Raw genomic sequence first — 14,648 nt, 5'->3', positions numbered from 1 at the left:
TCTGTTTACTGTATCTGATTCTGGAAACCTCACATGCTGACTTTCTGTATAGAAGATCTCTCTCTTCCCCCCCCCCCCCCCCATTTTGGCTTTTCAAAAAGGTGATTTGCTTTCTTTGGTGTCTGTGTACAGAGTGATGGCAGTTCTCTTTGTGAGGTGAAAATGAATAGATCCTGTTTATAACCTCCATTGCCTTTGTGCTTGTGTGTGGAATCTCGCTGGTGTTGCAGTCAGAGACCTGAGGAAGTCAAGTGCCTATGTATGGCAGGCAGATTTTTGTAAAGCGTGAAAAGGTTTATTTGTTTTCCTTCACACTGGGTGTTGCTTCATTAATCTTTGTGCAGTAAATAAAGCAAGGTGTTGGTGACTGACTCTTATTGACTAAAATGATATGTTTACTAGAGTAGCTTTAAAGCTGGATTGACTTTGGTAGCAAAGGAATTATTCCTCTTCGTTCTCTGCCCCTGTGGAAAGAGGGAATACACACACACACACACACACACACACACACACATGTCTCCCCCCCCCACTTTCCCCTCTGGAATCTTAAGAAAACACTAGACCCTAATTGTGGCAAGTAATACTGTATTTACCCGAATAGAAGATTACTCTGAATTTAAGAGGACCCCCTTTAAAATACAGATTAAATGCAGGCTATACCTGTATTTACCTAAAAGGCAGAGAGGACTCTGTGTTTTAGATGATCCCCTTGTAAAATCAAAGAACTTGGGGGGGGAGATCTAGTCTTGGATTCAAGTAAATACAGTACTGAACTGTGTGTGTTTTCACTGGATAGCATTGTGGAGTGCGTGTGTTGCTTTTTAATACCTGAAATATGAAGTTGTATTTTGGACTACATGATTTTTATCTTTTACCCAGTTACTGTCATACTAGGACCATGCCTTTGTTGACCCCCTTTTTCAGCCCCTTCAGGCCATCTAGCTTTCCATTTCCATTGCACCCCCCGCCCCCACCTTTCTCTGCTGTTGTCTCCTCTTGCTTTCTCCCTCGGAGTAGGAGGTTATTGTTCACAAAGGGTTAACTTCCACCACTTGCTCCCAGTAGACAGGAATTCTCAGGTACCTTTCAGGTAACAGGAAGTCTATCCCGTTCTCCCAGCCTGCCCTGGGAACCAGATCCCCCGTTCCTTCCTTTCTTTGCTTCTGGTAGGATGAACCTTCACAATAAGTCCAACGTTTCTTTCTCGAACATCAGCGTAATGAAACTGAAATGGTTCTTCTCCTTTGCTGCTGCCCTTCGGGGTTTGGAGGCATACCTGTGAAGCTGACTAGTCAATTTTGTCCTGTTGCTTGAGGAGGGAGCTACTAGACTTGGTGTGGTGAAGCTGGCTTGAAAAACAGAACTTCTCAAGCACAAAAACAGAAAGTGGTTTCATAGGAGCAGGCATTGGGGCCTCTTATTTATATTTGGAGTTTGTCATCAGTGGACAATCAAACCTGATCCTAGTTTGCCGGGAAGGCATTTCAAGTGTGTGTGTGTAGCACGTTAGTAAAAGAACAGTGCTTCTGTGGCTCGGGAAATGTCAAACTGTTGTGCTCCCTGAGTTAATGTGAGATTGCAGCTTGGCTTGTGGGTCTTGTGAGATATCCCATCTGAAGTGTCGGATGGGGCAAATGCTTTATGGGGAATGGTTGAGAGGGGTTCTGACCAGCAGTAAATTGTCAAAGTGCTATCACTGTGGTTGCATGCAATTAATATCTTCAAGGATGCTCCCCAGGAAAGGGAGTTGGAAGACCAAAAAGAGTGGAGTGTCCGACAGGATCAAGTTGACACCGAGCTAATCTTGACTATTCACTTTGCCTACTGTACACTGAGCAATAAGTTCTAACATCTTGGTTAGTAGTCTGTTGAAATCTTCTGGCCTTTTCCTGTTGGCATGCTTCTTAAGATCAGTGTAAACATCTTTTTTAAAAATAACTTTTTGTAGATACTAGCCTTTGGGGTTTTTTTTTGGTGGTTGTTGTTACTTCTGGGAACCCAACATTCACCAATATTTACTCTAGTTGGACATAGTATTTCTTTGTGGGCATACACCAAGTTTACATCATTAAACTTGATCACCAGTTACCACTAAATTCCAGGAAAAATATGATCATCCATTTGCCTGATCTTTATTTTTCTTAATAAAGACCAAAGCTTCCAGTTATTTGGATATTGTATACAAGTTGTTAAGACATTCTGAGGTGTTATACCTTCAGTACTGGTCTAGAAACTTAAATGACAGAAGAACAGTTCTGACTAAATGGCCTGGTGTGTATTTCAAATTTTATTTTTATGAGACAGATATTAGTTTCACTCACCCAGCACTTTGTTCTGAGAGCTAGGTGAATTTCCTATTTCTAATTACATTTTTTTGTGTGTGGCAACATAAGGCCTTATGCATGGAAAAGCATATAAGTGAAATACGAACTCTGGAGTACTATGTTGTGCGATTTGTGTCCTAATGTCTCCATTGCGCAGTTCTGGGTATTTATAACTTACATATAGATCAGTTTTGTATGTGTTCCAAAATGCTTTTCAATTGTCATTCATGATGCTGTCTTTGGAAGCCAGTATTGAAAGCCCAGGCTGGGAGGCATCCATGCTTTTCCTTCTCAATTTTTCAGGAAGTACCTTTGGGAATTGAAAGGATCCCTGGTTGTGTATTCTACTTTTAAGGAGCAATGTATTTTCTTACCAAACTCTAAAGTTAAATATCTAGTAATGTGTTCTACAAAGGTTGCTGGATCATCTCTCTGGTATGAGGAGGGCACTTGGTAGAATTTTAGGAGGTAGCAATAGTGATGAATAGATCTTTGAGAATGGGGAAATATAACTTTATAATAGCACTGGCAAAGCAACTCAAGAAGCAGCCCCCAATTTGTGTTTGATTTACAACTCTGCTTAAACAATTCTTATTGTAGAGATCTATCTTAATTCCCATGTTTTGGATACAAAAACTGAACTGCAAGAATTCTAAAGAGTAGCTGTTTCCATGCAGTTCAGTAGATCACATCCTGCTAGTTATGATTTTTCATTTGTTTAATGCATTGTGGTTCTTGAATGAATTTTGAGCGAGGTATTCTTCATGCTTTTTTCTCTTCATGTTGGAGTTGCAAAGATCAAACAAGCAGCTGTGCATCACTGTGTTAAAAAAAAAATAGTAGTAATAATCCAGCACACAGTACTTCAGTGTGTTTGCCAATAAAAATTAGATTGCAAATTTCATGCACACATAAATATGAATAGTGTGTGCATACTTGTTTGTGAAGGGTTTTACACTTCATTAGGAGCTCTCATCAGTGATATTTGCAGGGATATGGGGGTGGAATTTTTATTCATGGGTACGCCGGTAACTGTTGGCTCAGAGAGGCTGCAGATTCGCTTTAATGAGTTTTTTCATTGGCTTAAAGGTATTGCCGATAAACCCCCAAAGCCATTGGTGGTTGCTGCTGCAGGAGGCATGAATTATTTTTAACACTTTGTTTATTATTTAATGTTCACATAGTATTTGTGATCCTGATGCTGCAGAAATAACAGCTCTTGGTACTAAATGCTCGACATGGAAGCAAGCCTCATGGAATCAGTGGGGCTTGTTTTTATGCAGTAAGTTTAGGAGCAAGGTATGTGTCAGCCAGATGGAAGAAAAGGTGATGGGAGAAAGCAAGTTCTGAAAAAAGCATAGAGGAAGCCTGTGGTGTTAATCCAGAGAGGTCTTGGAAGAAGGAGGGCAGCCAGCAGATGTATTGAAGTTATTGGAATGTCTTGGGAAAGAGGAACAAAGCAACTGACTGTGTGGAGAGAATGTAGAGGGGGTGAAGGAGCAATGAAGGCTGCAAGAGCTAAAGGTGGAGTGGGAGCATGCCAGTCTAAGCAAGGAGGACTAGGAGCTTGGAAGCAATGCAAAAAGTAGCTTGGAGCCACTTCTTGCTTCAGCGTGAATGGGGCTCAGATGACTTCCACAATGAATCCTCAAGATACTGTTGAGATCCTTAGCTCCTTCCCCAGGCCTGGGGGAGGGGAAGTCAAGCTGGCTCTTCTCTCTCTTCCCCACTGTGAGAGGTGTAGTACTGATGCAGAGGCCCTAAACCCGGTGTAAAGTTGAGGAGACTGCATGGTGAATAATGAGACACCAAAATATCTTCCTTACATATGCTGAATAGTTTGGCAGGGGAATTTAAAGAATGTATAATTCATAGGCAAACACAATACTGAATATTATATAGAAACCATTTAAAGATTCAATTCTAGAACAGGCTGTGGTGCAATAAGCCCTGTTGTAGGGAGGTTGTTTGTGCCTCCTTTATTTTCTGATCTGAAGCCTTGTTTCCACGTTGAGAATCTTTTTATGCCGTGCATGGCTCGTTCTGTATATACGGGATCAAATCTCTGTAGGGTAACATTTTGAAGTGTTTGCTTCTGAAATTGAGCGCAAATCATTAGCATTGCTGTAGTTGAAGTAATGGTGATAACCTGTTGTGCGTGCTGCTTTTAGTTAAAAGTGGGGAGGGGGATGCAGCTGTTACACTGAGCTACTGGGTCTTGGAGACACTTTTTTTGCAGTCGAGGTGGTTGACGAGGAGAGAGCAGTTAGTTGAGATCTGTAGGGACTTCCCTGAAATGTGGGGATTAGGTTGAAGGCAGAATCAAGAAGGTCAAACATTCATTACAAAACAATTTAAAAACAGTTTAAAACCATTAAGAATTAAAACATTTAAAACAGTTTAAAAACCCTGGAAGGCCAGACCAAACAGATAGATCTTAAGGGCTCTCCTGAAGCCAACAATGAATTCAAGCTACGGATTTCTGCCAGGTGTGCATTCCAGGAGCAGCTGCAGAGAAGGCTTGATTCGGAGTCGCCACCAGATGTACTGGTGGAGCCCTGATGGACTCCATATAACAGCTCCTGTTTTGAGGAGCAACTGTCACCAAGCTCCCCCATCTGGAATCTACCTGAGCGATAGAAGCGGAACCACTACAAAGCAATGCCTCCTATCCCCAGCTCCCCCAGGCGATCCAGAAGGATACCATGGTTGATGATATCGAACGAACACCACTGAGAGATCCAAAAGAATCAGCAGAGTTACATTCCCTTTGTCGATTCTCTGGTAAAGGTAATCCACCAGGCTGGCCAAGGCTATCTCAACTCCATAGCCAGCTCTAAAGCCAGTTTTAAATACGAATATGACAAATGTTTATATACCGCTTTTCAACAAAAGTTCCCAAAGTGGTTTACATAGATATAAATGAATAAATGAAATGGCCCCCTTTCCCCAAAGGGTGCACAATCTAAAAGAGAAACATAAGACAGACACCAGCAACAGCCACTGGAGGGATGCTGTGGATAGCTTACTGAAAACATCAATGTTCCATGCCATGGCGATGAAAAATGAATTAAAAAACAACCTTTATGCTACTTCGTTGCTGATTTTGCATTCAAGTTCTTCCACTATGTACCTATGTATGTTAAATTTGATCAATTAGTTCTGGTTTCAGATCAAGGTCTGTTTTCCTTGGACCTTCCCCCAAGACTTGTGGGGTGGGGGGTGTTGTCTATATTGAAGTGCGAATGCTATGGGATGAAATGGTGCATCTTTCATTGTGGTCTCAAGATGTCTTGATGGAGTTAAACTTTGCTCAAAATGAGTTTAGTCATGTTTTGGGTTCAACAAACTGTAAAATGTCTTCAACATCTGGCTCTTATTTGTAGCTGGCACAAAACTGTCAGTTCTTCTGGGCAAGACGGCAGCTCCTCGGTTATGGAGCAGAGCTTGGATTTTAGGGCTGGCTTGAAGATGTGGGATATGGAACCCGCTCTCTCTGTGTGTGTGTGTGTGTGTGTGTGTGTGTGTGTGTGTGTTTCAGATTCTGTTATATCCAATGATGGATTGCTCTCCTTGAATTGTTTCATCTTTCTCTTCTTCTCTCTAACTACTAACCACTTTCCATGACCTCCACTCTATTGGACACCCCCCATGTTCCTTGGTGGTTTCCTCCCCTGCCTTGATTCTGCTGTGTTCAGCCTTGACTTCCCTTCCTGGTAGTTCCGTCTGACCTCCCCGTCCTTGGTGCTAGCTCACACCCTCTGCTTGCTTCCTCTGCTCTAGTTCTGAAGTGTTTGTTGGAGGTCTCTTGCTGACTGCCCCCAGTTAGGTTCCCCTTCCTTCTAGCTCTGTTGCTTTGCTAAGCAAAGCTCCTTTCCACCCACATCTCTCATCTCCTGCTGTTTCACAAAATGGGTGCCTCTGGAGTCTGGACTTCTCATTTTTACTTGACGAAAACTTTACCCCTTCTTTGAGCCATTCACCTGTGCTTCTAACCCAGTCCCTAACAACCATTACAGTGTTTGCCTCATCTTCTGTTCCTAAAATCCTTTCCCTCAAAGCAGCAGCACTCCCGCTGTAAAAAAACCCACTCAATTGTTTTGTTTCTTCCCCCACCTGCCCCCTCCATTCCTATTTCCTTCTTCCCTTTGCCAAAGTATTTGCTCAAAAGGTCTCTGCTCACCATCCTGAATTTCTCTCCTCAGAACTTCTCCACTGGGTGTTTGCAAGATGCTGGGTGTCCCTAAAGTAGCTCTTTGGATCCTAGCCATTGTGGATAACCTCTTGGATAAGGCAGAGTTCAGCCTGGAAATGCTAAAAATAAATATAACAGGCCTTTGTCTGTTATGATTTAATGTTGTGTGTTTTTATTGTATGTTTTAATCCTCTGTTGTGAGCTGCCCAGAGAACAATTTGTTATAGGGCGGCTAACAAATAAAGTTTATTATTTATTGTTATTTATAGGCATTCCAGAGTGAAGAAGGTGCCACCAATGTACATCTTGACTGGAGGGTTGGGCACTTGTTCTGAATCTAGCTCATTTTTGAAAACGGCTTGTGGGCCAGAAGGCTCGCAAAGCAATGACATTGTTTCTCCAGTCGGATGGAGGGGAACTAGGGGCCAAAGACTCATTTTCTTTTTAAACAAAAGGAAAATTAATCTGACAAGCCTATCACAACTCCCTGGAAGTATGTCATCTTTATTCTCCCCCCGCCCTTGTCTTGATTCTTGCAAGCTATTTTAATTCTCCACGCAGACACTCCATGGTATACACCAAGACTGTGTCTAATGCTAATGTATTTTTCTGCAATTACTTGTCTTTAAACTAGGCTAACAAATAACAGTGTAAAACAGCTCCCATCTGCATGGCTAAATGCAACAGAGGTAATAAAGATGGAAAATGCCAGTAGAGATGACTTGATTTTCCTAGCACTAAAATAAAGTAGATTGTTATATCCCACAGCCTTGTTTAATACCAAAAATAACAATAAAGATCCAACAGTAAATAAATCTCAAACATCTTCCACTTTGTAACGTAATGCAGGCATGGACCCTCACATCATAGAGGCATGGAGAGAGGATTGTTTCACAGGCACATGTGAAATGAAAGGGAGTTTTGGCAAACTTGGCTGCTCCGTTCATTCGAAATGAAGCGTGACAGAGAAGAGTTGCCAGGTGGTTTGTGCTGGGAAGAAACTGCCCTGATCAGGAGGATTCTGCCTCCCTCAAGTGCTGAATTTGGGGAGCAGATGTAGGAGACATACTTGCTGAATGTATGCCACCCCTGGCTTCCAAAACCAGGGTCCCCAGCCTTGCAGGAAGTGCTCTCAAGGTGGTGCTTGGTGGGAGCATGATGAAGAATATTTACATACTGCTTTTCAACAAAAATGGCTTCAGAGCAATTTACAAAGAAAAATAAGAGGGTTCCCACCCTCCAAAGAGCTCACAAGCTAAAAAGAATCACGAGGTAGACCCCAGCAACAGCCACTGGAAAAATGCTGTGCTGAGGTTGAAATACAGACTGTTGTTCTCCCTCTGCTAAATATAAAGAGAATTGCAACTTTAAAAGGTGCTGATGGCCTATGGGGTGAGGCTTGGCCATTTTGCCTGCTTTGCTTCTGGCCTTGGCAGCTTTGAAAATCTGCCCTGAAATCCCACCCTTTGGTTCAGAAATCAAAATGCAATAATTGATTGCATCTTTAAGGGTCATGTCCAAGTTAGGCTGGAATTTGAATTTTTCCTTGTTTTGTCTTTCCAGATATTTTTGGGTCTATGCTGTGATGTGGAAAGCCTCAGGGTTGTCTCGTGTGCTGACTATATTACTTTTATAGAGCCGTATCATGGGGAGATGATTGTGTGCCCGAAGTTGTGCTTCTCTTCATCTGTCTTTGGGCTGTTGGTAGAATCCCAACCAATGTGCGTTGCTCCTTCCTCCTTGGCACTTCATTTCTGATCTCCTGTGTGTGCTGGTAGAATTGTCCTGGTACTCCAGTGCCTGCCTCCTTCTTGGAGTGCCCTAGGTACCTTCTGCTAGGCCTTCCTGGGAGCGAAAGGGTGATGGAGTCACAAGAGAAGCTAGCCTGGGCCTGCTTCAGGCTTTCTACTGCTACTCCAGAAACCTCTCCTCTAGCCCAGAGTGCTTTACAGAATGGCCTGCTAGCTTTTGTAATTGTAATTCCAAGCCTTGGTGGGATGATCGAAGATGTCATGTCCTCTTGGAAAGAAGATTGCCTTCTTTCCCCCCTCTTTTACGGTCTCACTGTGTTCTGCATACACAGTTGAAGGGGAAGGAAAGATGCTTCTTTCAGACTAATTTTATCTTCCTTAAAGGTGAAGCCATGTGATCTGTTTACCACCACACACCCCTGGTGTTTCCTTCCCTTCCCTGTTGACTTATAACAACTTCTGGGCTCTTAGCATTCCACAAGCAGGAAGGTAATGAGAAGAGTTACTACCTGTCAGGCAAGGACTCGAGTGTCTATAAATTTTTCTTAAACTGTTTCATTTTCGAGCTCCTCAGCAGTTGGGTGGCGGTGGTTATAATTCCTTACTAATGGCATGCTTAGGTTATAATCTTATAAATAGGATTTAATGCTAGACAGTGCATAATAGCAAAGGATCACTTATTCTCCTTCAAGAGTTTGCTGCTGTTCTTGGTGGCCTCGTTATGAACCTGGATTTCCAACCATATGTCTTGTAAAACGATGTCAGTAAATGTCAGTCAAATGGAACATAGTCTTGCAATGTGTAGGATTTTTATCAGGTTTTCTAGAGAGATTCTAGGATGGCAAGTCACTGATACTTGTAGCAAGCAGCCCTCTAGAGAAGGAGGTTCTCAAACTTGGGTCCTCAGATGTTGTGGGACTATAACTCCCAACATTCTCAGCCACAATGGCCTCTGGAAGATGGAAGTTGTAGTCCAGCATTATCAGTGGCCTCCAGCCATTGTGGCTGAGGATGATTGGTTGGATGTAGTCTAACAACATCTGGGGACCCAAGTTTGAGAACCCCTACTCTAGATTATCTTTAGTAAGCTAGAATTGGGAGGTGACACTTCTGGGATTGCAAGGAAGTGCTGCTGTGTACACAGTGTGAAAACAGTGCTGAGTTAATAGTTGCTCTTAGTTCAGTTGCTCAGTTTCTGAGCTCAGAACCTGAATGCAGGACAATCAGTGATGGGGCTGAACCCTGCCTCCCCCGCTCCAGACTGTGCACTCTGCAGCTCAGAGAGGGTGGGTTGCATGTGCTTATTCTCCAGGCCAAACAGTATTCCTTATCCTAGGGCCTGCACTCAACAATGTCCACACACTTGGCTTCACTAAGATGGCTGCTTGGCATTTTGGCTGGAGCTGTGTCAAAACAGTGATCCTAGCAGTAGCCTGTCCATTTTGGCTCCAAAATGCAGTCCGTGTGGGGGTGGACCCTCCTGATAAGGACCTTCCTGGGCATTCCTCACCCTCCCAACTTGCAAGGCCCCAAAGAGATTTGTGAGGTTATCTTTCTAGCTGGACCTAGTGATAGGGCTCTGCAGGAATTTGGAAATTATCAAGCCCTGCAACTGAAACTATCAAGCCCTGCACGTTTCTGAATGCCTGGTGAAGTTTTTACGTTGTGGCAAACTGAAGTGGCTGATGTTCTTCTATGGACATGAATTACTTGTGAAGGCTGTGTCTGTGAAACGGAACAAGAGTCCCTTCTGTGCCAGAGCTGTAGAGATGGAGGAGGAAACAGGTGAACCAAGCACTTCCTGGCTGGAGCAGATGATGAAATATTGGAGCAGCGCTGCTCTTGGTCTGGTGCTTGAGATACTTCAGTTATGAAAGGAGCATCCTCATATACTACAGAGTGCTTTATAGAGAAAATGGGCGTGAAGTGGCTTGGCTGAGGCTCTCTGTAGTGGAGAAGGTGAACGATTCTGCTGATGAGGTTCTAGAAATGACAAGATTCTGGTCATGAATAATGCCGGCAGCCACTGCATGAGGATTCATGTGGTATAAAGTTATGTGACCAAACAGGAAATATGGGGTTCTTATTTACAGACTAAATGTAGCCTTCAACTTTTGAGGCAATGACTGAGTATAAACAAGCAATGCTTTAGTTAGACTGAAAGGACCAGTTGATACTGTGAATATGGCGTCTGAGAAATGGCCTGCCTTCTCTCCCTCCTCTGCTCCACTCTATGAAATGTTTTGCTTAAGATTTACACACCCACCCATCCCGTTTGGATCAAAGGATCCTCAGGGCATCTTACAGCAGACTGCAATAATCCCAAACCTGATGACAGCACCATGTCTACAGATGTCCTCAGCCCAGCAGCCTTCCAGTCCATGGCAGAGGCCAGGGGCTGTTTCCCTTTAGTTCTGCGGACCCCGGATACCTGGCAGCTGAAGCACAGTTTTCCCTGGAAGGGAGGGTGGTTCCAAGTGCCCTGTGACACCTGTGTTTTAGGGGTACATCTTAAAGTGGGGATCACTGACAAAGCTGCCAGTTGACTGGCTTGGTAAAAGTGGACATCTGCAAACGTCTGGTGGCAAGCCTCACCTCGTTGGGTGGCATGATGATGTCAGAGGACGCGGGTGGGCCCTAGTAGCAAAAATTGTGGTCTTCTCATTCTCTGACGGCCAAGGAGGTCATTCACAAACTCTTTTTCCCTAGATGGTTTCCAAAGAGTGCCTGAATTTTAAGGCAAAGGGAATAATCTGATACACCCTCTGAAAATCACCAATCAATTTGCGAGAGAGAGAGAGAGAGAGAGAGAGAGAATGAATCAAGGCCATGTTTAGTGTTCCCTAGGGTTTTAAGGCTACCCTGGGCATTTGCATTTCCAGTAGGAACTGAGTGATCCTGTTTAAATGACTCTTGATAAATGGACTTTGATGGTGCTTTAAAATATTGTATTGCAGTTTTTCTATTCATCAAGGTGAATGTGGCATTTTGTAACTTGAAATTTTTGTTTTGTTGGGCAATCCACAAGAATCTGCTCTACACCTTTGTATTTGTGTCCAGCCCTTGCAATTGTGTATAGTGTGCTGTGTTGTAAGGGTAGATTTTTGCGGGGAGGGGAGAAGGATGGGTATAGATTCTGCAGTGTAATCTCTGCTGGATGGGAATGGATTTCAGAGCAGACACTCTGTGGGCTGACTCAGAGCCAGCTTTCTTTTATTTACAGTATTTATCGTATTTATATCCTGCCTGATATATACATCTCTAGGTGGTGTACACAATCCAAGTGACAATATAAAAACAAAAACAATTAAAACACTTTTGCAAAACAAAGACAGTTAAAACCAATTTACAGAGGGTTTTTTTTTTTTAATTTAAGAGCCTGCTTGCTGCTTTTGAGGGTGCATAAAATTTTGCACTGAAGCGTTATATAGTTGAATTTCATGGCCATTAAATACTTTCTGCAGAGTTGAATTCCATAGCCATAAGAACCAAAGCTGGAAAGATATTGCAAACTTGTGGGCTAATTTTCCTGGGAATCTCCTTTGGGTACAAGTGTCAGCCCCGCAACCAGGTGGTGTAGGCTTCTCAGACATGTAAAGTAAAGCTGTGCTGTTGAGTCAGTGTTGACTCCTGGCGACCACAGAACCATGTGGTTTCCAGACATGTAGACACCACAGTAAAGAACTCCCAGGAGTCTGAGCAGATGTGATGCTCCGATGCCCTAACCATGGTGGGCCATGACCTGATGGGAGGGGGTCCTTGAGCATTAGATTGACATTCACCTCTGTTGTAGTAACGTTTCCATCTTTTGACAGCTCCAGTCCTATGTAGCTGTGATGCGCTGTGCAGTCTTAAGGTAGAGTAAAATGGAGTCATGGGGGGAAGTAACAATGCTTTGGTCAAGAGCATTGAGCCTATTGTTGGCATGATGTCTTAGGCAACGAAGTAGCTGCTCTGCCAAGGTATTAATAGCGGAACTGAACTTGGTAATGCATACTTCTGTGTGCATTTTGTATACCTTTCTGCTAGCTCCAGGATAAAACTACTCTCTCTTCTCCCAGCAATTCCTGATGATAGGCAAGGCTGTTTGTTGACTTCCCCGCTGAGGAAGACTTTGCCATGCTTTTGGATTCTGCCAGGTGTCCTTTGGAAACTGGTGACCTGTGGGGCATGGCAGTATACCGGTTCTTAATGTGATCCTTCTTAAACTGAAGCAGTCTTTGGAGTCCAAGCTGTGAATCTATGTTCACTATGCATATTGCAGAGACATTGTCTGACTTGTATCTTGTTATATGGGTGTTTTCATCTATCCTATGAAATCTCCACCTAATCTTTCCAGCTAAAGGTTTTGGAGGGACATGGAGTCATGGGGGGAAGTAACAATGCTTTGGTCAAGAGCATTGAGCCTATTGTTGGCATGATGTCTTAGGCAACGAAGTAGCTGCTCTGCCAAGGTATTGATAGCGGAACTGAACTTGGTCCTTTCAAGATGCTTGGGTTATTACTTATTTCAGGATTTCCTTCAGTGAACTACCTTCCTACTATTACATATATTGCATTGTAAGTGATATGTTCACTATTATAGGATAGTTTACAGAGATAATATACCAATTTGAAACAAATGAAATTAGATTGTTCTGCCTTTTTATCTAGAACTTCTTAGAACATCTCCCTGGTGCTGCCTCCACACCCGCTTCAGACTCCGGCTTTCAAGGGCTTACCTGTTGAGTATCCTCATCCACAGCCCAAATGAAGCCGAAGTATGGATAGGCTTATTAAGTCTGCCTTTCCTTGTATTCATCTCTTTACCTTGGCCTCTTCCTCCCCTTCTAAATTGAGGCTTGGGAGCAGGGCCCTATCTTCTGCTTAGGTCACTCTGCAACACGTCATGCATGCTGTGGGTGCTATGGAAATAATATTCCCTTCTTCTTCTTCTTTTTCTTCAAGCAAATGGTGATGAGCCTCCGAGTTTCTGAGCTGCAGGTTCTTCTGGGTTACGCAGGAAGAAACAAACACGGCCGCAAGCACGAACTCCTGACGAAAGCCCTGCACTTGTTGAAGGCCGGCTGCAGCCCTGCTGTCCAGATGAAAATCAAAGAACTTTACCGGCGTCGCTTCCCCCAGAAGATCATGACGCCTGCAGACTTGTCCCTCCCTAGCGTACACTCGAGTTCCCTGCCCGCCACGTTGTCGCCATCCACCATTCCACAGCTTGCTTATGACGGCCACCCTGCCACGTCTCCATTGCTCCCCGTTTCTCTCCTGGGACCTAAACACGAACTGGAATTGCCTCACCTTACCTCAGCACTCCACCCTGTCCATCCAGACATCAAGCTTCAGAAGTTACCCTTCTATGACTTGTTGGATGAACTGATAAAACCCACCAGTCTAGGTAAGATCCTGGCGCTGTCACCTTTGCAAATGCCAGAGTTAGATGGGAGGCACTTGTGTCAAGGTCAGGCTTTGCTGCTGCCTGGGAATGCAAACGTACAGTCCTGTAGCCTGCTCTAGCCAGCCTTTGGTAGAATGACTCACTGATGAGGGGGAAAGGAGCCCTTTGCAACAGGGATGAAGGATGCAACTTCCTTGGGAACCGGCCCGGCTAAATTTCACGAAACAGCCTTCGCCATAGATCTGTATGAGATCATTCTGTAGGTCTTTTAAAGGATGTTAATTAATGGAGTCGAGTGTGGGTTTTTTGCCTTGCAAATAAGCCCACTCACATTTCAAGCTTACAAACATATTTTACTAGCCCTCTGTGACACTAGTTATTTTTGACACTAGTCATTTGTGGCACGTCAATGGCTTGAAAGGCCCCCTCTCCCCAATACACACACTTCCAGTTGACAAAAGCTTCCCATTCTGGTCCATGGGTCACTGGGAGAGCACTGAGTTGCAATCCTCATTCCTGGAGATTGAATTATCCTCTGAATAATTCCCAGGCAAATTGTTCTAGGCAGTTTTGCCCCTGACTCCCCCCCCACCCCCGCTCATGTTTTCCTGATACCCAGGTTTTCTGTTCAGAGTTAGATTGATGGTCTGTCCATCTCTCAGCAGTTCTCCACAGTGTATCAGGCACAACTGTTACTGGGACGTTTTGCAGATCTCCAGGGGGCAGCCCGTCCCTCCAAGCTATTGGAAGAGCCTGTGCAGGTTCCGGATAATGTACGAGAGGCTGCAGGAGCCTGCGGATGGGAGATGCTCCCCATTGCTTTTGTGGCCTTCCGTGTGTGTGTGTGTGTGTGTGTGTGTGTTTTATTAAGCCTGCTCAAGGCTGATAGGGAGCCTGCCACAAGTGTCCTCATTGATGTGCTGGTGAGAAGAGACTGTACCAGCCCTTTCGGTTTTCTCCTCTCAGGGCACTCAACTTCCCTGTTG

General features: G+C 44.0%; 1 protein-coding gene across 2 annotated transcripts in view; it reads left to right on the top strand.

Moving 5' to 3' along the window:
* The window catches only part of PIAS1 (protein inhibitor of activated STAT 1), a 42,937-nt gene that overhangs the window by 2,558 nt on the left and 25,731 nt on the right, over positions 1–14,648 (top strand). The window contains exons 1-2 of one of the 2 annotated variants that reach the window (XM_053272660.1): positions 12,105–12,126; positions 13,218–13,662. In XM_053272660.1, coding sequence (XP_053128635.1) covers positions 13,221–13,662 — 442 coding nt within the window. In that variant the 5' untranslated portion in view covers positions 12,105–12,126; positions 13,218–13,220. Of the gene's footprint in view, positions 1–12,104; positions 12,127–13,217; positions 13,663–14,648 lie in introns of those variants that run through there. The other variant, XM_053272659.1, reaches the window with a different exon arrangement.

The sequence above is a fragment of the Hemicordylus capensis genome, chromosome 10, assembly GCF_027244095.1.
Source record: "Hemicordylus capensis ecotype Gifberg chromosome 10, rHemCap1.1.pri, whole genome shotgun sequence".
NCBI lineage: Eukaryota > Metazoa > Chordata > Lepidosauria > Squamata > Cordylidae > Hemicordylus > Hemicordylus capensis.
The sequence above is the reverse complement of the archived record's forward strand: the minus strand, read 5'-3'. Positions and strand labels throughout refer to the sequence as shown.